At 38.2% G+C, this 24,057-nt stretch overlaps 2 protein-coding genes and 1 pseudogene across 3 annotated transcripts; all 3 read left to right on the top strand.

Annotated features, from left to right (window-relative positions):
• The first annotated feature begins 1,427 nt into the window (after positions 1–1,427).
• Positions 1,428–8,247, top strand: LOC144648477 (uncharacterized; annotated as a pseudogene). Its single transcript, XR_013569700.1, has 3 exons — positions 1,428–2,031; positions 7,043–7,180; positions 7,580–8,247. The product of XR_013569700.1 is annotated as an uncharacterized LOC144648477 (transcript).
• LOC144648478 (zinc finger MYM-type protein 1-like) lies at positions 2,333–6,825 on the top strand. The gene is made up of 6 exons (XM_078508017.1): positions 2,333–2,388; positions 3,249–3,301; positions 3,574–3,645; positions 4,493–4,917; positions 5,136–6,749; positions 6,811–6,825. The coding sequence occupies exons 1-5, from the start codon at positions 2,333–2,335 to the stop codon at positions 6,720–6,722; spliced, it is 2,193 nt and encodes a 730-aa protein (XP_078364143.1). The 3' UTR covers positions 6,723–6,749; positions 6,811–6,825.
• Positions 8,248–9,282: 1,035 nt separating the features above from the next.
• Positions 9,283–10,404, top strand: LOC144648476 (uncharacterized). Its single transcript, XM_078508016.1, has one exon. It carries the CDS (start codon positions 9,283–9,285, stop codon positions 10,402–10,404), a length of 1,122 nt encoding a protein of 373 aa, XP_078364142.1.
• The last annotated feature ends 13,653 nt before the right edge of the window (positions 10,405–24,057 follow it).

Here is a 24,057-nt window from a genome sequence, read left to right as displayed (position 1 = left end):
GGATACATCTGAAAACACGGGACCTAAAAAGATAGGTTCTTAAAATCTTCTAGTTGAGAAAATCGCCCTGTGCTGCGAGTGTAACCAGTGTTCTAGTAAAGAGCTCAACATGTCCCTGAGCCCACCTTTTACATGGCTGTGCCACATAAAAAAATTGAATTCAGAAGTATTATACATGTTTTTGTTTCCTTGTTGAAGTAGCACTCTAACAAGGAAAGGCAACAGAAAGTGATTTGTGCTGCCTTGAAAGGTTTCTATCAAACTTGGCAAACCTCAAGAATAATACATGTAATATAGGTACAAAGAAATAATCTGGTTTTTTTTCTGCAGTACATGTAATGAACCAAATCTCAGTGAGGATTGTTTTGTCAGCTTTTGTTTCCCTGAAAAATGCATAGTTAATATCGCTAATTGCGGAAAGGATGTCTTGAAAAGAATTTTAATTCCTGGACTTGTAATCCTGAGGTCCTGGATTCAAATCCTCCTCCCTGCCACTGGATGGGTCAGTGTTCAGTCATCCCAAATTCAACTCTGTTTCGTCGGTGAACGAAATTATGTGCATTTATTAACATCAAAATCACTAATTAACTCGCTTACGTCATAGTCGTTAATTAAGATCCAAACGGAAAGATCAAACGCCGGCTCAGACACTTTCCCTGCCGTTAAAGCTCGTAGTGAAGCCATCGGGTAACTATCTTTGTGAAGGTATTGAATATTTGTAAGCTAATCATTAACCATCTAACTATCGTTACTGTCAGGTTTCGAAAGACTTTGTGTTACCGACACTAATGAATAAACAGAGAGTCCTTTGAAAACTTTGGCTGGTCACTTTATCTGCGGCAGAGGAAACAAACTCCTCCACACTTTGTTTATAGCCAACTGGTAAGCCTCCTACCAGTAGGATTTTTAACAAGTTTCTGTTCGATTTATAACTTTGTTTCAAATTTGTGGTCCTGTGTCTGACAGAAAATATATAATAAGATCAAACATTTGTTAATATAAATAATCTCCTTTACCTGGAAAAAAAGATTACAAAGGAAGTAAAGAAAAGATGGCCACCTGGAAGTACCTTACCAGTTTATAGAAATAAGGCAGATGCCATCCAAGTAGCAGATGCAGCAGTTCAGTTATAGTTATTGTCAGCAACTTTGTAATTTTAATTAATCTACATTAATTCGCATCAATTGACTTAGATGCAAAAGCAGATGATATGTTTGTTGTTACAATAAAAAATTAACAGAGAGTATGCCAAAAATCAAGCTTTATCTCTCTATATATATTACATTACACTGGTATTGGCCCAAGAAACGGAAAGCTGGGCTGGGGTGTTACAAATCTATATTCCAGCGGAAAGGCTGCAAATCCCAATACAGAAAACTCCAAAAACTAAGTTGGGTATGTTGAATACCAACCCTGGAATTACATTACTTTCCATAATGGTTTTCTAATTTTCCAAAATAGGGAAAATGGTAAGAAACCAAATTTGTTTACATACAAATCTAAACATGTATTTAGCAGCAGATACTAGTGTGGTTGTGTTACTTTACACAGTGGGTTCTGTTAAAATCCAGGTATGGGAAAAACCAAAATCCATATTTGGGAAAAGGAAAATCCCAGTATGTTGAACTGTTGCCATAAAATCCAAATACCGGTAGGTTTAGTTTATTTCCAAGTATGACGTTCTTGCACAAATTTTGGAAATCCATGTTTTGTATCTTAACGGAACACTGTCACAAGTTGACATGCGCGAACTCTGGAACTTGTGTTTTCGTCGGTGGCCATTATGGAATTGTCGGTGAGTAAAAATATTTGCATCTATTTAGCATTTCAATCAAATTTATGTAAAGCAAATGCTAACGTGAGTGATATTCTATTGCTCAGGAACCCAGAACAACCTTTTGTAAATGCAAAAGTACGTGTACAACTCAACGGGAAGAAAACAGTTCTCGTAGCTGCCTGTGCAAAGGCAGAAATTTGGTTTGCACAGATGAATGCAAGTGTGGAACTACGAACAAACCTTGCAGAAACCGGGTTAGCACACACAGGGGCGTAGCCAGCCTATAGGCCCGTAGGCCCGGGCCTACAAATTTTTTTTTCGCCCACTTGAGTTTTTATAATATGATTATAATAAATGTTGAAATGAAAAAAAAATTATGACACATTTTCAAGTTTGTAAATAAGAAAGAAGGAGCAAGAATAAATCGCGTTAAAGCACACACACTAGTGCTGTTTTGACGAAATTTTGATAGTCAGCGGTCTTCAAAAAAGCTATTAAACCATACGTTCAGCGGTTACCGTCTACAAGGCAGCGAACAAATGCAGTTTCACAAATATGGCATCTAAAAGGCCCGGCAGTCGAAGCATTGATACTTATTTCCAGAAAACAAGGTATGTATTACCATTTAGTTTCTGTAGAAAGATAGATGAGAGCTGTTAGTACTAAACAAAGTTCGTGATATTAAAGTAACGACTGCAAATCCTAAGAGTTCTGTGTGCGGTCAAACATGAAACTGAAACAATTGGATCAACGGACTATTAATTGCAACTGCAATTTACAATATTCCAGATTTGCCGTCTCTGCCTCAATGAGAATGTTCTGAAGTAACCTTGATACTTCTATTATAAAGCTTAATTAAATTATTTCTTTTAATATGTTCATTCAGTTATCGTTTCGTTTCTAATGAACTGTCTATTCTGGCTACGATGGCCGAACACAGTTTGCGCGCGCTCTGTGGATTTTATCGCTGACGTAAGAAGCGCACGCGAGAGGGTTGAGAAAAACAACCGTGGAGCCGAAACAGTAATCACTTTATTTTTTCCTCGTTAAGGTTCCAGATGGATTGAAAAGAGCTTAAAATGACACAGTATGTTCCGTGTCAAAACTTTTGTTACAACAGTATGTCAAAAAAGTTCAGGACGCAAAAAAACTCGGCCATTTTGGAGTCTGACTGTTGCCTTGAACTGTCCACGAGAACCCAGTTAAATGCAGCGCCATCTGGGACTATTAAAGTGCTTCGGTGGGATTTCACACAAATGCGCCGATTTTTGACAACCAGCCATTATCAGATTTATAAAAAATTGGCAAAGACAACACTTCAGGAGACAATCAAGAGGCATTTTGCAACAAAAGAATGGAAATCTAATAGAGGGATTTTTTATGCTCTGCTGGGACATGTTAAAAAAAATTAAAATTCCCTCTTTGGAAACCCTATTTCTTTATGACATATTTGATTTAATTTTCAAAACAGCACTGCCACAAGTCAAACCGATGGCGAAGATCCAAAACGGAAACGTTTGACAGGTATACTATCTATTGGCCGCCAGGTTTAAATTTTTTAATACCACAGCCATGTTGTTGATTTTAAATAACTGAAATACTTTTTCTCGAGCTGTTTTTTTCCTTAAACAGCCAGAAAAACTAAAAGACATTGCAATCGTAATTTTATCTTATACAAATAACAAAATAGTGAAGCTAAAGACATTGAACAAGTTTGAAGATAAGTTAAGAATAAAATGCTGCCACATATGAACCGTGGAAAATGTAAAGTACTTTTTTTCATTTTTTCATTGAAGAATCAGATGTGACCAGCAGTGATAGTGTAGAGTCTGTGGACCCAGACAAAAGCTTGAAACATGGATCATCAGGTGCCTCGCCCTTTCACATCCTTGATCTTCCTGAGATATTGCTTACTATTTTTAAATACCTTCCATTGAGAGAAGCTATAACAAACATATCTAGAGTTTGTAATCATTTCAAGAGATTGGTGAACAGTGGAACAATGTGGAAATCATTTGGATTTTTGGACGATTTTGGTTGTATTAAGTACGACAAAAACGTTTTTGATACCATATTTGATCATTCTCATCAGTTTCAGGAGTTGTATTTTAATGGCGACTTTGAAGCATTACTATCCCAAGTACCACTTGATTATGTGTACTCAAAACTATCTGCATGCTGTAACTTGAAAGTCTTAGATTTAACTACAAATAGGAGTGTGCGTGAAATTCCATTTGTTGTAAGTATGCCCAACCTAGAAAGTCTATTTCTTGAATGGTGTACACAGCTGATTCCAGATTCAGTCGTAGCTCTCTTATCGAAAGAACATCTTTGTCCCAAATTGAAGCAATTAAGCATGCGGAGGTGCGAGCAGTTTTTGGAAACAGAAATCATGACCATTGTTATTTCACACAAAAAGCTTGAACGACTGGATATAAGTCACACAAGGGTGTTTAATGTTCAGTGCACTCTCAATATGATTAGTTCACTTCCTCGCCTCAAAGAGTTTGTGCTTTCTCCAGATTTAGACGAAAATAGTGAGGAGGAGTGGGAGCGTTTTCAAGCAAAATTTCCAATTCTTCGCTTTGAGTTAATGTAGTGCTTGGGGAAAAACGTTTTGCACGAACTGTTGAAATCCTGGAGAAAAGTTGTTGCTAAAATAAATGAAAGTTGACTGTTAACTTAATTTTAAACTTTCATTTCCCCTGCTTTCAGCCCGCCCTGCCGAAAGCAATTTGGTCAGTACGGCTGCACAAGTTCCATTCCCAGAATATGTGGACATTGCCTCCACACAATTCAGGAATACAGATGACGAAATCAAGCTAAGTATTCTTTGTGAGAACTCAAAACACCCAAATGTGTGGCAAAAGTTTACTTTCCCGTCACACAACATTGATGGTAAACAGAGAAAGGTGAACTACCAAATACTTGAACGCTACCCTTGGATGAGATACTCGATCTCGAATGACTCTGTGTATTGTGGTGTTTGCTGTATGTTTAGCAATGAAGGTCAGGGTGATGTTTTCTGTAAAGGTAAAGGCATGAATGACTGGAAAAATTTATCAACGTGTATTAGTCGTCATCTGTCCATGAAAAGCAGCCACCATGGATTTGTTGTTGATGCAACGAATTTCGTCCGGGTAAGGACCGGGGGGCCGACATTTTAAGTGAATTAGACAAGCTACGAAAGGAGAAAATTCAAAGAAACAGGTACATTCTTAAGGAAATTATTGAAGTACTTATTTTGTGTGGTAAACAAAACATACCAGTTCGTGGTCATACTGAAGAAGATAGCAATTTCAAAGCGATACTTGAAAGAGTTGCTGCCTCAAATACGGTTTTACTTGATCATCTAAAGAATGCCTCCCGAAACGCAACCTACATAAGCCCAGCAATCCAGAATGAAATTATCGACCTTTGTGGTAAACGTGTTCGTAATGCTCTTGTGGAAGAGTGTAACGCAGCTCAGTGTTTTTCCTTGTTAGCAGACGAAGCAACAGACAGTGCAACTATTGAGCAAGTATCTATTTCAGTGAGGTATGTGCATCATAAAGACACTGGTGATATTCAAGTCAAGGAAGAATTCCTGGGTTTTAAAGAGGCACCTGGTCGGACAACAGCGGCTGTAATTGCTGATCTTCTTTTAAACTCCCTAAAAGAGTACAAAGTAAACACTAACACACTGCGGGGGCAGGGATATGATGGAGCTGCCAATATGGCAGGTATCCGAAATGGGGTCCAGGCTAAAGTGAAGGAAGCCCACCCAAATGCGATATACGTTCATTGCCAATCACACGCATTAAATCTCAGTATTGTCCACAGTTGCCAAGATAGAATTGTAAGGAACATGATGTCCACGGTACAGGAAATTGCATTTGCATTTTCTTTCTCAGCTAAGCGACAGCACCAATTTCAGGAGAAGTTAAAAGAAACACCTGAAAGTCAAGAGCAAATGGGACGACGAGCAAAGCTGCGAACACTTTGCGAGACTCGTTGGGGTGCAAGAGCTGACGCATTGTGTACTTTTAAGTCATCTTTCGATGTCATCTTAAAGGCTTTGGAGGTGCTTGACACTATACAGGACTCCAAAGCGAGAGGCTTTATAAATAGCATGCTCAAGTTTGAGTTTATAATAGCATTAATTGCTTCCGAATGGCTGCTGCAATTTATTGTGCCGTTGACCAATTATCTTCAAACAGTTGATTTAGATTTACTTCAAGCACACGCTCAGGCCAATGTCGTTATCCAGTCACTTCGCAATGAGCGCAAGGACGAGTCCTGGAATAAGCTGCACGAAATGGCGGTATCTCTTGCAGTGAAGCATGATGTCGCAGTGTGTAAACCCAGACTAGCTGGTCGGCAGTTATTTCGAGAAAACGTTCCAGCAGATTCAGTCAGTGAATACTACAAGCTAGCGATGTATTATCCGTTCCTTGACCATTTAATATCGGAACTTGATTCCCGCCTTATCAAACCAAGTCCACTATTCAAAGTAACAAATCTTTTGCCGAAAAATGTTGGCAACTGGTCTCCAGCTGAGATCAGTGCTAAAGAAATTTTGGACGCGTATGATCCCGATATTCCAGAAGATATTCAACAGTTGCACGAGAGTGAATGCCTGCGGTGGAAATTGCGCTGGGACAAGGTGGACAATCCTCCAGCCACCATTGTTGAAACGCTTCCTCACTGTCGACCACAAGAATTTCCAAATTTATCGAGGGCATTCACGGCACTTCTTACTCTGCCGATAACTACAGCCACTGCAGAGAGGTCTTTCAGTGCGTTGAGAAGACTTAAAACCTACTTGAGGTCAACGATGAAGGAAGATCGCCTGAGTGGACTTGCACTTATGCATATCCATAAACACGATGTGTCATTGAATGCTGAAGACATCGTTGATGATTTTGCGGCCTCTGGAAACAGGAGGATTGAGCTCCTTTTTTAGCTATTAGCTAGATTACTTTAGTGATAGGTTGACTTGTAACAGTGTATCGTTGGAGGAAGTCACTTTTAGTTGGTATTGAGTTCTATAGCTCAAACAAACAACAAAGAAACAATAAAATCATTTTTGAGGGTCTCTGCATAACAAACCTTCCGGCGAAGCATTTTACTGGGTCCCCTTAAACGCGGCCTTTATAATTTAGAGATCAGGCCTACAACAAGTTGAAAACCTGGCTACGCCCCTGACACAGATGAAGTATATGCATTGATGTGTCTTGAGTTTGAGAATAGCATACAATTTGTGTTTTTTTACTTTTTCCTCAGGATTCGAATGGACAGCCGTCATCTGCAGCTGGAAGGCGAAGAGCTCGTCCAAGACTTAAGGGTTCAGGGTTTCTTCTCGCTTCAGGAACTGCAGACGTGGCCACGGAAGAACAGCAGCGCATAGATAACGATGTGAAGGTACTTTGTCATTTCAATATGCCCTTTAGTGTGTTTGTTTATCTTACATGTACCTGTATTCAAAGTGAAATGTGCACATGACTGCATAATTTCCTACCAATTTCTTCACAAATTCTCTGATATTTTGTTTCCAAGTTCACAAAAATAACTTTTTCTGATTTATTATTTTACTGAGATTGGCATGGTTTTTCTTTTGGATCAAATTATTATTATGCCATTCTCAAAGAGATGTTTTTCTGATTTGCAGAATTCCTAAAACTAATTTTTGGTAAATGTGATTTTTTTGGAATTGATTCAGTCTTGTAGTTTTCAGTTTTTAAAGTAGATAACATTCTGTTCCTTAGGTAAAGTTATTGCTATAAAGGCTAATCTTTACATTTTGAATTATAAATACTAAAGAAATTTATTGCCACACTTGATGAGGAAATGGTGAGAAAATTGGCTGTCAGGGGTTTACGGAGAGGCATTGGAAGTATGGATTTTATCCACACATTACTTATAATGGAGGATGACCTCGATGAGAACGACCTTGGTAATCACACACGTGAACTAACAACCGAGATGGCTACAAATATGGATTCAGCTACATCATCTTCTGCAGCTGACCCAGATATGCCACCAAGCAGCCCCTTGGTCGAATGGTGTGTTTGTGGCCAATGCAGGCCATGCCTCAGGCTGTAGAAAATCAATGCTGCAAGCAACAGAAGTGCATCAAGACAACATCACGTTTTTTCCAAGATCTGTCTGGACACAGATGTCATAGAGATAAGCATGAGAAACAGCCGTGACATTAGGAACGATAGGGAGGATACAAGCGCAAGGGCTTTTCGGAAGGCAGCCTACCGCCAATTTATTTTAGCGAGGCATGGCAAGCTTGGAAAAGGGAATAGGCGTGTATGCCCCTCGTGTAGTGCTAAAGATAAGGGAGCGTTACCCATCTGTCACAGGGGTTTACATGGGTTTTCGGGAGCGTTGATTTTGCTTTTGCCAAGGTAAAACCCAACCACATGTACTTCTTACTAGTTAAGTCACTCAAACTTGATGTAACTTTAGTCATTGGCTCTTGATCCTTATTTTTAGCACAACACCTGTTGGGCATCCACACCTGTTCCCTTCGACATCGCAATTCACAAACTTGTAATATAATTGTAGTTTTTGTTCCTGTTGATATGGTTGCCCTCCATTTGTTGTTGTTATAGGATAGGGGAGGGGGAATTGTTGTGTTTGAGGAGGGATAAAACTGTACATTTTTTAAACCCTTCCACATGACATGTCCTTCTTACTTATTGTACCTGACAATCAAAACTCTTTTTTTGGAGGGGGGATGGTAAGCACCCCCAGTGCATTACAGAAGAAAGAAAATCAGATCTGTTGTTATTTTATTAGGATTTGTTTTACAGCATTGTATAGAATGCTTTCATTGATCCCAACAAAGAAATGTACATATGGAAAATATATAACCTCAGATTGCTTGTTATGTCCTTTGCTTCTATCAATAAAATAAGCACCGAAAAAATATGAAAATTGTAAAAAGAACAATTGCTCTAAAGGAGCTTTTTCATGCTTATCAATGCATAAATTGACTTTACACATAAAAACGAGGTCGAAAAAAATGCAGACGACTTGGGAACTGGAAATGTTTTACACCCCTTCCCTCAATTTTGAATGGTCTGGTCCAGAGGGATAACTTATAACAAGAGCAATGGTTCCATAGTTAAATTTGCAAAGGGGCAGTGCTACTTTCCCCTTCTGTCTGCCTTTCTCCACTGCTTCCTTTGGTTGATTGGGTGCTGTCACCACTTTCCACGTCCACTGAAGTAGATTTTATTGAACCTAGACTGAACCTACTTTTTCTCTTTAAAAGCTCATTCGAGGGGGGGGGAGGAGGCTTTGCAGCCATAGTGGGTGCCAGTAGTCGGGGATCACTTTTATTTAGTGACACATTACGGGTGACAACTGAACTATCATGGATCCTAAGCTCAAAAATTTTTGCTATACTACGATTTCCAGTTGAGTACGACGCGCGAGAAGTTACGCGACAAGGTTTTGACGTCAAAACTAAGCTGTTGCTATGAGTTACCTGGTTAGTAACCAATGGTAACATGCGTCGCATGGCCACAAAAGCCCGCCAAATTATGGAAAGGCTGAGTTCGAAAGGTAGAACTTTTGTGAAAGGCAGGGCCATTTCTCACGATCTTCGTACATCAATAGTTGACGAAATACATGTAGTCAGAAATGGGGGTGATACAACCACTGGATATTTTCCAGGTCATTTTTCTGATGTTGCAAACGTTTTCAAAGTTAGTAGAAGTAGCATGCGAGATGTTTGGAGGCGCCTGCATACAGACGGTACTGTCGAACCACGGAAACATGCTGGAGGAAATCCAAGTAATTTAACACAAGGTGACCTTCAGTTTATTGAAACTTTAAAAAAGGCAAGACCCACTTCATCTTTGAGGGAAATTTATGATGGCTTGAACGAATTTGGCGACATCCCAAATGGAACTTCGATTAATGCAATTTCACGTGCGCTGAGCAACAAAATGCCGTCAGGTTTAAAATATTCTAGGAAGAAAATCAGCACATTTGCCCAGGAGAGATTCAGTGTAGAAAACATAGCCTATACACAAATGTTTATTGATTACCTTCATGCACAAAATCCCTATAAGCTCAAGTTTTTCGACGAATGTGGATTGAAACTTCCAATGCATGGAAAGCGATTGTATGGCCATGCTCCTGTCGGTGAAAGGTGCGTTGAGTTTATACGCTACCACGATTCACCTAACATTACCGTTAATCTGTTAGCTGGACTTAATGGTGTAGAGTACATGAACTTAGTACAAGGTGCATCTGATACTGTAGAGTTTCTGCAGTTTTTTGGCGAAGCGGGCAATGCTGGAAACATTGAAACAGGGAGACCTGCTCTTGAAGTGGGAGACATTGTTGTGATGGACAATTGTCCAACACACCATTTTGCTGGCGGCCAAGCGCTGAAAGAATGGCTAAATGATCGTAACATTGAACTCGTTTATACGCCAACGTATTCACCCGATTTCAACCCAGTCGAATTTGTATTTAACAAGATGAGATCTGTTATGCGTTACGAGCTTTGGGAACTCACAAACAAAAACCTCGAACTTTCTGCGATCGAAGCGGCTGTAGATCACATTACCCCAGAAAACATGGTAGATTTTTTCAAATATACCTCCTACATTGATGTTTAGATATTCCTCATTTTTATTTTGTTTTTGTTTAGTACGTTTTTCCCTTCCCCAGTGTTTAAAGATAAGTTGCAGTGAAACAGATAAGTTTGTAAACAGTGGAAATATCTCCCACGCATGTTGTTAGAGCTGATATTAAACTGAATGTAATCACATATATGTCTCAGAAATGCATTAAAAAATGTTCGGATATGTAGATGGTCACTACAAACTTAAGTTTTGATTAATACTTTCGCAACATTCACACGGGAAAGGGAGTATTAAATGTGAATCAATTTTCGTAAACAACAACAACAATCTCAGTTTATTCATCGTTTCAGTTACGTAAAACTCCTCTCAGTATTAAAGTAGTAGTAAAAATATCTCTTCTTTTTTGTGAGACAACACAAGCTAAAGAATCTTAATTAAGTCTTCAAGAACAACAAGATTGTCGCCATTTGTCTGAGCACGGGAGATCTCATTCAAGATAAAACATGACAGCTAGTGTTTGCCTTTTTATAGCGTACACAATGTGCCTGTACAACCTAACAGGGGAACTGTGATAATTATTGTAAGAAATCTAAACAAGCAGTTCATAACGACCAGCGAGAAAGTCCGAGGTACAAACAGAAACAGTATTAGGCATTTCGTTTTGCGATTAAATTTAAAATCAAATTAAATTATCACAGTGGTAAACAATGAAAGACATACAAACGCTCTTTCAAATGGTTTAACAATATGTTACAACACCTGTATTTATATAAATCTTAACAGTTCTGGTTGCAAATTAAACTAATGGCATTTAAAACAAGTGTCAAAAATCAGTTTTAGCCATACTGTGAAGTTCAACAAGGGCATTTGCAGCCGCAAGTTTCTCTGGTTCCTGTTCGCTTTCAAACAATGGGGCTTCGTTTGGTACAAACATGTACATGTCATCAGTGTGATTTGAAGCATTTGCTTTACAGGTACTAGTACAAGTAGTAGGTGCAGGCATACTGTTAGCACAGCTCATCAATTCATCCTGGCGATTCCATTCATCCTGCAGACGTACTGCCAGTCTGAAGTCTTCCAGCTCTGTCGATCGAAGCTCTGACCCAAATGAATAACTAGTACAGGTTGCTGTAGAGCTACGTGTAGGAAACTTTATGGCATACTCCTCCTCTAAAATTCTTTTTTTAGGATTGACACCTTTTTCTCTGTGTTGCAGGATAGTTGTTTTCATTTTAAGTTCGCCAACTGCTTCTTCCAGTAAATTAATAACACTGTTTCTGGGAGGAAGTTTGCCATTGCACTTTTTCTGAAGCAGGGCGACATGTTTGTTAAGAAGCGCCCAGTTTTTAATTCCATTTTTAACGTATTTACTAGGATCGGAAGCAAATATTTCCTTCTCTAGTCTCCTGGCAAACGACTCTTCAACCGATTTGAAAGCTTGAAATTTGTTTTGGTATTCAGTTTGAAGATTACCTAGTTGCGTCTCGCATTTCGTCACCTTCAGTGTTAAACTTCGTCGCATGGATTTTTCCCCGGGATGTTTATCTAGAATGCTACACAACAAAGCAGAAGTGCATTCTTCGCCATCACAATTGCGTCTGGTGTGCCCTGACCGTATATGACATTTTCCACAGATGGAACCTGTACCTGCATTGTGAATCGCCGCTTTCGATATTTCCCGCTCGAAGTTATCTTTCTGAATTTTTGCATTCTCTAATTCCTTTGTGGCTGCGTTAATGCTTTCAAGCTTTTGCGCTAGCATACGATCTACAGGACTGCTTGTGTCCAGCTTGACATCACGTTGAACGGCAATACTGCCGTCCAAGCCTGAGCCTTTGTTTTGTGTTATTGTTTCCGAACGAGAGGACACGAATGGCGCTGCACGCCGGACGACTGTGCTTGAAGGCGAACTGCTTGAGACTGTTGAGAGGGTCGCTTGAACAGGGGATCCCAGAACTCCAGCTCGTAGTTTGATCCTTTTAAACTCCCTTTCCGGAACCATTCGTGCACATTGCCAAATCTCAGCAAAACCACGTTCATCATCGAAGTTCAAATTAATCCAATTTTCTTCGTCATCTAAATAGCGAATACGCATAGTGCGTTCGTTGAGAAAGTCAAGACTAGTACACCGTTGCATTATATCTTGAACAAGATTTCTGAATGAATACTGACCGGAGTTCACAGAAGAAGCAGAAACCATAAAACTTATCCACTTCTGTTTATCGCCTTGTAATCCGGTGTATTCAACTTTCACCTGATACTCCATTTTCAACCGACTATTGTAGCAGTGAACGCAAGAAGGAACGATGAAGAGCGAGCGAAGAAAATTTCGCGCGCTTTGTTCTTAGTGACGTCAAGGACCGACACGTTACTATTGGATACTGACCCAGTTGCCCATGGTAACAACTAAGTTTTAACGTCAAAACCTTGTCGCGTAACTTCTCGCGCGTCGTACTCAACTGGAAATCGTAGTAAGTAAAGGGATGTATTGAAAGCCCTTGCTTTGCTTCACAATTCTCAGATCCCACTGTTGCGTTCTCTGGTTGTATTTCCGGGATAAAGACAAAATCCATGTTTGGAAATCTTGTACTATTACCATGTTTGGAAAATAGTTGATTTCCACACAAATTCCATACAATATCCATATTAAGTTCCAAATAGAAGGAAATAAAGACTGATGACTTTCGGGAAAGGGGGAAATAATCAAGACGAAGACGACAATATGAAAGATGAAAAGAGTTCTACTGATGAGTCTGACGATGTTGCATGTACAAACAAGACATTTTCTGTCAGTTCTATGTCATAGGCACCTCAGCCTTAGCTGCCATTAAACTACATGGAGGTAAGCTGGATTTAAATTTAAGCCAATATTTACCAATGGGAATTTGAGACTGAAAAGTATTTCCCTCCTTTGACTCTAGTTTGTGAGTCTTCTCTTCCTAGTGATCAAACATGTGCTTTTAGGCGCAACATGTACTCCTTTGACTGCAGTTTGCGAGTCTTTAGATCCAAATGTTCAAAATGTGCTTTTAGGTGCAACTCAGAATGTGTCTCGCCAACTGAATAATCCCAGAAAAAAGTGCTATTCTGACATGATTGATGCCCTGGAGTCCATGTTAGAAACTCCTGTTGACAAGAAATACAGGTGCAGGATAGCTGAAGGCTACAACCTGGAGGGCAGCCCAACATTCCAATCTTGAAGATGCGCTTTGCTGCATCTATGTGATAAGCTTCTTTAATGATGGGTGGTGATGTTTCAGATCAATGCAATAGCTGTTATGCACTACTGAGAGCTTTTGTGTAATGTAACAAGATTCTTTTCTACCTCATGCAAGTGTGTGTTTCAGATGCAAACATTTTAGAAAGAAAATCCCCAAATCCTGCCCAAAAATCGGTATCATTCCAGAACACTTTAACCACCTGGGCCCAGTTGTTCAAAACTCTGATTAAACTAACTTAAGATTAAGCCTATTAGCTGATCAAAATCGCTCACATGGGAGCTGAATTTTTTTATCTCTAGTCTTGTTATTTGGATGCCTACAAAAGCGACAGCCCTGTATATCTACAAACGTTTTTTAAAAATATGGACATGTGCTAAGTATAACTAGCATGGCTCTGGAACAAAAACAGAACAACATTGCCTCTCATCTATATATGATACAACAGATTTGGAAAGATTTACCCATTGATGTCCACCAGGGGTGCTTACCATTTAGCCAACAAATCCGGAAATTTCGGTTGAAAATCAAATGGAATAGTAATTTTCTGGAAAATCCGTTAGGAAATTGTGGACTACGTTTTGAGGTAGTCTTTTTTTCCGGTTGGAACAAACCAGCGAAATGAAACCTACCATTTGACCATGTAACGGTTTCTTGAGGGTTACAGTAAACGGCGAGAGAAAGCAGAGGCTGAGAAACTGGAACTTCTACGATCGATGAAAGGCGTAAAACAGAAACAAACACACAGAACATTCATGCACTTTTTTTTGGAGGGAGGGAGGGGTGAATGTATTTGAAAATCAAAGACAAGAGAAATAGTTCACTTGTCGTTAATCACAGAAGAGGGCCATGTGATCAAAAGAAGGCCCTGGATCATACATAGTTAGAGAGAGAGTACTATACATTAGCTAATTCTTTGTGTCCTTTATTACGTTTCTTTGCTGTCTATTGTTTATAGCTAACCTTTTTCTTTCATCAGAATGAAAACAAGATGGACATCATTCAAAGCATCATTGTACATGATGCTATTGGCAAACCAAAGATACTTTTGGATCAGCTACGAGAGGTCTTAAGTGCATTAGGCTTTTTCAAGAAGATTGAGGAATACAAACCCTTGTTTGAAAAAGATAATGGAAATGTTATTGGTGAAGAAGTAGTCAATATCCTCAATTTTCCTTCTTCGATGGAAGGAAATGAAACACATAATTTCTTGAAAGCCTTTTTACATAATGCCAGTCAGGAGATGATATGTAAGTTTCTAACCTTCACTACTGGGGCACCATGTCTGCCTGACTTTGGTCTAGAAAAGATAAATGTAAAGTTTGATCATGTCGCTTCAATTTATGCTTCTGCGTGCACGAATAGCATAACATTACCAAGGGGTTTTACAGATGAAGTCACGTTTTCTGCTTTAATGGAGGCAGTACTTATCACACCCACCAGGTCATTTACAGATGTGTGATCAATCTTGTATTTTATAAGTGGTTAAGTAAGTCGTGTTTTCATTACGAAGTGTACAAGTTAAAGTTAGATTTTTGTGAAGTAGATCATTCAACTGTGTTTTATTTTCAGGAAAAAAAAGTGTCAAAACTGAGACATTTTAGTGAGCATTTAAACCTCCTTGTTTTGTTGTTTATAGGCAGGTCAATGCTACTGTTATTGGAAATGATTATACAATTGATTATACAAATGATTGTATATTAAAAGCAATGGTTGTCAAACATTTGATTTAACTGAGCTCCATCACTCTGACTAAATTCTTTGTGAGACTGTTTTCAATTTCATGATAAAAAATGATACAAAACAAAAACAGTGTCATGACTGGCTAATTTTATCAACTAAAGCTAGTATTTCTTTAGGAAAACTAAGTTAACTGTGACAGCCAATCAAATAATGAAATATGCTTTTACCTGCACGTGAAAGTCCTTAAGGGGGGGTTACCCTTAACTTCAGATCTGGTTATGCTCGGGTTTTTGTGGGTGGTATTTTGTCAGAGGTCGTTTTTTCATGGCAAGAGTACATCATGTAGTCATAAGGTAAACTACACTGAAGCCCTCTGGAATTCAAGTAATCGTGTAACCTCAGTCATAGTGTCATTATAAAGATAAATTCCATAGTGTCGTTGTTTGCTCCTTTGAGGTTTGCCGGGCTTCATAACCATTTCCCCTATCAGCTATGATGTAAAGGAATTCAATAACTCCCGGCAGAACAAGTGCAACTTTTGTTGAATCTTTGATGAAGTAATCAGATAGTTTCAGATTCTAGCGCTAGCACTCCTGAGTACTTTGGAAGCAATCGTGCCAGCATAGTGTAATGATATGTCATGTTGCTTAGCTTCTTTGGAGATGAAAACTGTGTCCGGTCTCAGAGATGGGGTTTCGCCATCAACTGGCGCTTAATTGTTACAATAGTCCTACTAACAATGCTAGTTCTTGTTATTAATACATCTAGTTGACATTGTTTTGCAAAAAAAGTTCTCTATGTTTAACTGCCTGTTTAATTTCGCACTCTTTCACTCACAAATAGGCAAGTTGAGATGTAGATGTTGACACCATGCATGTCATCTTCTTGGAGTGGGTTGATTTGTTGCTGTAGTTGAGTAAAGTCCTCTTCTGATAGTGATTTTCAACATCTGTCAAATGCAATGCATCTACATTATCTGGGTCTGGAACTGGGCCATCTGGGTCAATTCCAAAGTCATTCAAGTCCTAAATGCACATTAAACATAAAAAGGTTATGCTGCAAGTCAGTTTACCATTATTATGATGTGGGGGCCATGAGAGGGGAAAGGCTCGGACAAGAAACCAGAGACTAGGTGTGCAAGAAAGTGTGTGAGCTGAATGAGAAATTATCAGAAGGGGGAGGGGGAGGGTTGGAAAATGGACTTCATGTAGGAAATATTAGGTAATACCCCCTCCTAAAGGAGTGAATTTAGTTATTGCCCCCTCTAATCAGTCGGAAATTATGTATCACCCCCCCTGACAGTATACACACCTTTATACAAGTACCCTGCATTTTCTCTACATGCACCTAATATGAGTGATTTATTTAACCTTGAGCCCCCTCTCCTTGCTCTCCTTGTAGTTTCCTTGCAGTGATCTCTACCAGTTGTACGATTAAAACATGATTACTGTATTTACTATGAAATACCTCGTTGACTAAAATATTATGTATTCATTTTGAACTAGCTGCTGTTCATCAACATTAACATTGCAGGTCCATAAGGGATGAGGGAACAAGAAAAACCAAAAAAATGGATTGAGAAGCACAGAAAGCAAATCAGGCAGAGTAATCATTCTTAAGAGGGTACCGGTAAATGCCCTCATTAGGCAGTTCGCAGAGAATACCTCTAAATGATCATTAACAAAGAGTAATAGAATACCTCAAACTGAACATTTACAGTTGGCAATGCATGTTTATTTGATTTGTGATGAATTTGTAACATGTTGCATTAAACCGCAGAGCTAAAATAAACATCAAAGGTGCAAACAACCACTCTAGCTCCACTACAACCACAAGCCATTCGTCATTATGTTCCCCGACAAGGTGCCAAAAGCAAAAGAATGCCGGAAATGTAAGACCGGTTTTATCCGAAGAAGGAGGATAATACTATTGATATTGTCTTGGCACACAAAGAGCGGTGGATGTACCAAGACCCGAACATAAAACCAAATGGTTACCAAGCGCTGCAACAACAACCAAGTATTATTGCCTAAGAAAAAGATCCATCATGGAAAGATTTCTCTACTTTAATGCCTCTTTTCTGGAAATACAATCATTGACAAGGGAAAGCCTTAAATGTCACATATGAACATTTTGGAGGAAGAGCTTGGGTACAAGCAGTAAATCTAGTGACATTTACAAAGTAGGACTGAAAAGTTGCAAGTTTTAGTTTTACTGATGCTAGGTTCTACATTATTCTTCTAAAGCTAAGGGTTCTTTTTTTTCAATCAAGTTCATGATATTTACCTTAAAAACCTCTATCCAGAGGCAGAGAGTTAATCCCTCGTACAGTAGGCTTTACTCCCAGGCCCTATTTTATTGTTATTTGGTCCAATGTTTTCCTTGAAAACGTTTGGTAAATTTGCCATAAAACCTGTGTTAACTTTTATTCACTTGAAATTAATAAAAGATAAAATCTTACCACAATAAACTTGTCATCTTATTTGCTTTTAAGGTGAAGGTCAGATGGCTAGTCTTGTTCACGTTTGGGCAGGCGCAAATACTCTGCCCAATAGAAAGGATTCACTGATAGTTAAATTTGACGGTGGGTCAAACGTTTTACCGCTAGCTGAAATTGTTTCAGGTCTATTGTTGTATCAATGAAACACGCAACATGATAGGAGCTCCGCAAAAATACAGACATAGCTCTACAGTTTGATTCAAAAGGATTCAGTATTGCATGAACCCAGATAAAGAAGTTGAAAACTGATAAGGGGCTAATATAAGAAAGGTTTTTGGTATAAGCTCACTTCAGTGGCACAATCCTGCACTAACTCTCATCCACAGCCTTGACTGAAAGACTACACGCAGAAGGACTACCCAAAAGCTACCAATATGTTAGTGGAAAGACATTGCACGTGCATCATTTCAAGCTACCTTGCTCCTGATGATGCATTGAAATGTTCTTCTTTGTTGTTTTACTTTTTTGCTGTAACGAAGCTTTCAATAAAAATGTAAAGATTTGTTCAACTGTTTTTCCTTTTTGTCATATTTGCACATGTTATTTCTTCATTCCCATTGCCTAATGAGAAGAGACTACACTGTATTTCTCAAACGCGTTTTTGTCAAACGTGGCAATACAGAAATCTCTTCTGCCACCAGTTGTGTGCCGGACTCTTTGAGGGTGTCATGCATCTGATAAGCCCTTTTCTAGTTCAGACCATAAAGTTCCATGTATGTCCAAAAGATCACATTGTCTACAGAAATTTGTGGAAATTTAGGAAAGCTTTTAGTTAGATATTTTTACAATTTGGTGTATTTTTGCAATTAACTTAGGTGAATTAGTTAGCCTTTTATTCTTTTTAATTATTTTATTGATCTTTTTTTATTATATACAAATTGTAACTTTTTTAATGTAATTTTTAATTGTAAATAACTTGTAAAGCGCTATTGGTTAGAAATAGAAATAGCGCCATATAAATAAAGTATAATTATTATCATTATTATTATTACAGAAAAAAGAATAAAACCTGGAGTGCTATCCAGTGTGTGCAGAAAATAGATTTGATGGTTCTCGCAGACCAAGAAAAGTGTTTACGTACCTTCCACTGGGGCCATGCTTTGCCTCTTTATATGGGGATGCCAACTTAAATATGTTATGTCAGAGCCACCACGGCAGAAAAGAGAGCCAAGAGATGCATGATATTCAAGACTCCCCTCTTTTCAACAAAGAATATCAAGAAGACGGAAGGTGACCCCAGAGGAATCAGTTAAGCATCCAACACTGATGGGGTTAACCAATATGACAGTATCAAAGTAAGGTATTCGATGTGGCCAATAATGTTAAAAAATTTGAATCTGCCACAGAAAGTAAGAAATTTGTTTCACAACATCCACCTGGTGGGTTTCATCCCACGAAACAAGAACCAAGAGCTGACAAGTCTTGATCCCTATCTACACATATTAGTGGATGAGTTGCTGTCACTGACAGGCTACACAATGTATGACAGTTACAGGCAAGCACCTTTCAATTTCAAGGTGAAACTATTGCTTCATATTCTGGATTACAGAGGTGCAGTGGCTGCAATTGGTGTGAAATTTAAGGCAAGTATAAGAAGAACAATCGGACATAGTTTTATATTAAGTTAGTGACCTAGCCCCGGTTCCCATAAACCTCCCAAAATCCACCGTCTCAAGAGTAGTAAGGGATGTATCGCTTTCTCTAGCTCAGAAACAAGGGGAATTTATTCTGTGGCCATCTCCAGCCGAACTGCAAGAAGTCAAGCAAGGGTTTTATGACAAGAGGGGGTTCCCTGGTGTAATTTGTTGTGTTGACAGGACTCATGTAAGGATCCAGGCACCATGAGTGAACGAAAGCGATTATGTCAATAGGAAAGGCTTCCATTCAATTAATGTACAAGCTTTGTGTGACCATAAAGGTAGGCAATTTTTCAAACAGAATTCAAAATAAATGAATCATTTATGCAAACATTGTTTCTCAAGAGTAGAAAAATTTTCAACAAGGGGGAGGGGTGGTGCTGCATATTTTTCCTTTTTGTTGTCACAAAAAGTTGTAAGAAAAAAACAGTTGCAAGAAGGCAACACTGTATAGCAGACACTTCTTGTTTATTTTATTGCTTATGACTTTATGATTCTACAAATACATGTGTGCAGCAATATAAATAATAATTTTATATTTTGATTTTCTCAAGGCATATTTACAAACATTGTACCAAGATGGCCTGGAAGCACGCATGACAGCTTCATCTTCACCAACTCTAACATTGGCCAGAGATTAGAAAGTCACCCACACGCAATTGAAGATGGTTGGCTTTTAGGAGACAGTGGGTATCCCTGCAAACCATATCTCATGACACCATATCTCAACCCAAGCAATGCAAAACAAGAGGCATACAACAAAGCCCGCACAGGTACAAGATTGACACTGAGGAAGGGCTTAGCCCAAAATGCTTGTTCTTTTTAAGTTCTTATGACAACAAAGAATTTTCTCAATTTCTTTCTTGTTCCGGTGTCACACATCATTGAATTTATTTTATTTCAGGCACAAGAGTGGCCATCGAACAAACCTTTGGGGTATGGAAACAACAATTTCATTTACTTCATTCAGAAGTGCAAATGATTCCTGAAAAAACATGCCAATCAATTGGTGCTTGTGCAGTTCTGCACAACATCCGAAGACTAAGAAATGAGCCAATTGATGAGGTTTATTATGGTGATGATCAGCCAGACATTGTCCCATTCCATGGCCCAGAAAATGGAAAGGTTGTGAGAGAGTATATCTGTAATACATATTTTTAAATTTGTTCTCTTTCAACAGACTGCAAGCTAAAGGTTTTGTCAGATTGTCAACATTTTAATTTTGGGAAATTATGTTTGTTGCGGTTCAACACTGAGCAAGTAGTGTACTTGTGTGTATTGCTGAGAAAAGGGATCTATGAGATATAAAAATATACTGTAGAATTCTGGTAAAAAATCTTCCCTAGGTTCAAGACCAATCACCTGTAGACAAAAAATATAATGGCTATAAGCCCCCCTCTACCACATTGTTTCCAATGTTGAAGTCAAATTAATTAATTGTGAGTTTAAAAATACAATTAAAAACCAGTTAATGACCCCCACCCCCTGGTAGTTCTATTACTCGACTTACTACCACCCTCACCCCACCCCCTGCGTATAGGCCCTCCCACTGCAAGGAGAAGGGAGAATCTATTACCATTACCAGACAGGTGATTCACAGCAAGACTTGTAAAAACTAATATCATGATCGAAGTTTATTACATGTCTCATTTGTTGCTGAATGATAATTTTCAACACTTATACTTTAATTAACTCTGTAAAATGAGCATCAAGTCAAATATGTGGTTGGGAGAAAAGTTGCTCCAAATACTGTACATCAATTAGGGTTAACCCTAAGGTAAAGAGTAAAAGCATACAATGATATATAAGCCATAAAATCAGTTGAAACAAATATAAGTTTTTGCTTTACTTCATTATTTTAAAGTGATTTGATTAAAATGTAACAACTTTGTTCCATTGTTTTGTACTTGTTTATGAAATTAGGAGAATGATATGAAACTGTACCGGGTATTATTATTGTCTGGTACACGTTGACTATTCTGCAATATAGTGTGTTTTGTCCAATGAGTGGGCATGAAATTAATAGGCCTCTTTCAATATATTAAAATTCACTTGGTAGTGAGGCCTAGAGGTCACAAACAAAAGAAATGAATTTAAACATGTTGTAAAATTTATTTTGTTTGTGTCCTCAAAGCCTCGCTATCAAGCTGAGTTTTAATACAGTTGAACCTCTCTAATATAGACATTGAACGGCGAAGGGAAAGAACGAAGTGCCTGTGTAAGAGAGGTGTCCGTATCATAGAGGTCATCACTTTGATTTAACTTTTGACTTCTCTGACAGCTTGAAGTATTTAGAAATTCAAAATGTTCAAACGACATTGGGTTGCTATTTGAAACAATGTTTACTAGTCCATGCAGTGACAGGTGCAAATGCATACTTTGCAGATTTTGAAGGAATTTTTTGCATTACTATTTCAGTGGGTAAACGCACACTTAAAAGTGCAGAAGTAATCCTCATGGTAGCATTTGAGGAAAAGAAAATTTGTGATGTGAAACTGCATGGGCATATTTTCCCTCCTGCTGATTTCTGAAAGTGTCTGGTGTGTGAGGAAAACCTAAGTCAATGGTCTCAAAGTTGCTTGCTCAGGCTTTGATTTATAAGAAATATGTCTGTGTTAGTTACTAAGCCGACTATGCTAATTCAACATAAAGTGACGTAACTCTTCCTTCCGACAAAAATGTCCGAGAAGATGCGAAAGAATGGGTAAAATCAAACCAGTGTGTTGGCAAATAGGGAATGAAGCTCATGATCCTCAAGGAAAATGATACTAGTCTTAGATTTTGGGGTGAAATTCCAAAGAAAGTTGCAGTGTAGTCTGATCTACAGTTCCAATTACTAAACTTTAATCAATGTCCAAAATACATTTATACTAGGTGGCCAGCTAATTCAGTTGATTACTGATATGTACAATGTAGCCGTAATTCCTTTGCGGGATTTAGATAACATCCATACGTCGCTTTCTTTTAGTACTCGTTTGGACCACAAATGAAATTAAGGAAACCAAATCTTAAAGAAGCTATGTCAGGGAATAAAAAAACAGGCAAATGTTCTAAAGTTTGTCATTCACAATCCATCTTAGCCAAGGTCAGTTGAATTAACCCGTCTTTGTTTGTTTTATTTTAGATTTTAATTACCCTGTTGGTCTTTCCTTCGATAGAAAACTATATATTTTGAGGTTTACTTCAGTTTGAATCTAATCAGGAAAAGACTCAAAATACCATAACATTTAACTTTTTCAATATAATTTGATTTTAAATGTCCAAGTACACATCTTACTCATTACGAGGAATTGCCACCACCACCACTGTACTACCACTTTTTGTATGCAGTTAATATTACAACAAAGGAATCAAATGAATGCCCCAGAATTAATTGACCCAAGAAATCAGAAATATGGCCACAGCATGTTCACACCAATAATTGGGCAATCGTTTCGTAACTTTCATACCATTTTTGTTACATTAGCTTATGAAGAGTGGTTATGGTAATAATAACACATCACAATATACGGGCTTAAAAGTACATATTGTTAAAACTGTTGTCGGCCACAAAAATTCAATTTGTAAATAGTACTATTCCTTGTACGAGTTTATGGTGATGAGCATTTAAATATTTTGAAATTGTTTGCAATATTATCGGTTTTAACACAAAAATGCAGTTTCCTAATTAACCGTGAAATCTGTGAGAACCATATACTCACTGATAAAATTCTGGAACAACCTTTGGACACGTATGTAAATAAATCCTTATGACAGGAGGTTGTTGTACCTCTGTTTTTTGTTTACTGAACACTGCATGTCAGAATCATTGTAAACTTTATGTCAATCACATGAACCAGTTAATAAATATTTGACAATGTGCAATAATTGTCTTATTGTTTTAATTATTTTATTGCTGATTAGCATTTTTGCACAACAAAAATTATGTAAACAGTAAAGCAGCTTAGCAGGCAATTTTTATTGGGATTGTTAGGACATTTTTGACGTGATGCTTCATAACTATTTGTTGTCTTCCTTCTTTCTTTATAAAGGAGTGATGTAAATCTGGCCTGCCTAGATAAGTAGCTTACCCACGAGATCACTAGTAATCATTGTAACTAAGGTAAATTAAAACAAAATATATAGGTTTGAAAATGTGTGTTTGCGCATTTTTTTCCCTGAAAGGATGAAGGAAGCAGGTCCATATTGACAAACTATTTTAAAGTGGCCTCACTTCCGCAAGACCTTAACAATCAGGCAGTGGAATTGATGAAGGCCACGAGGGTGGGCTTTTCCTTCCTCCATCTGACTTAAACCAGAGGCAGTGTAGTGAGGTCACATCCTTCTCATTCAATTTCGTCAAAGGATTAGACCACCTAAAAGACGAGGATCTTCTTTTTTTTATTCCTCCATTTTATTTCTACAAAATCGAAATTACAAAATGTCAGATTTCTCAGAAGCCATACCTGGATGGGCGTTGGTGGCTTCAGATGATGAAGATGAATGTTCGTCCACGACCAACTGCTCGTTCTCCCCCATTGCGAGTGAACAAAAAAGAAGAGTTGGCTCATGTGGTCGGCGGTTTTAAAGGTTGATCGAGTTGCTACTTCACATTAGCCTTGCAATTTGTCGTTTTATTCCATTGTTCTTTGAATTTCACTGTTGATTG

The sequence above is a fragment of the Oculina patagonica genome, chromosome 4 (assembly GCF_052425735.1).
Source record: "Oculina patagonica isolate OP01 chromosome 4, crgOcupat, whole genome shotgun sequence".
NCBI classification, from domain to species: Eukaryota; Metazoa; Cnidaria; class Anthozoa; order Scleractinia; family Oculinidae; genus Oculina; species Oculina patagonica.
Note: the sequence above shows the minus strand (reverse complement) of the source record. Positions and strands in the feature narration are given on the sequence as shown.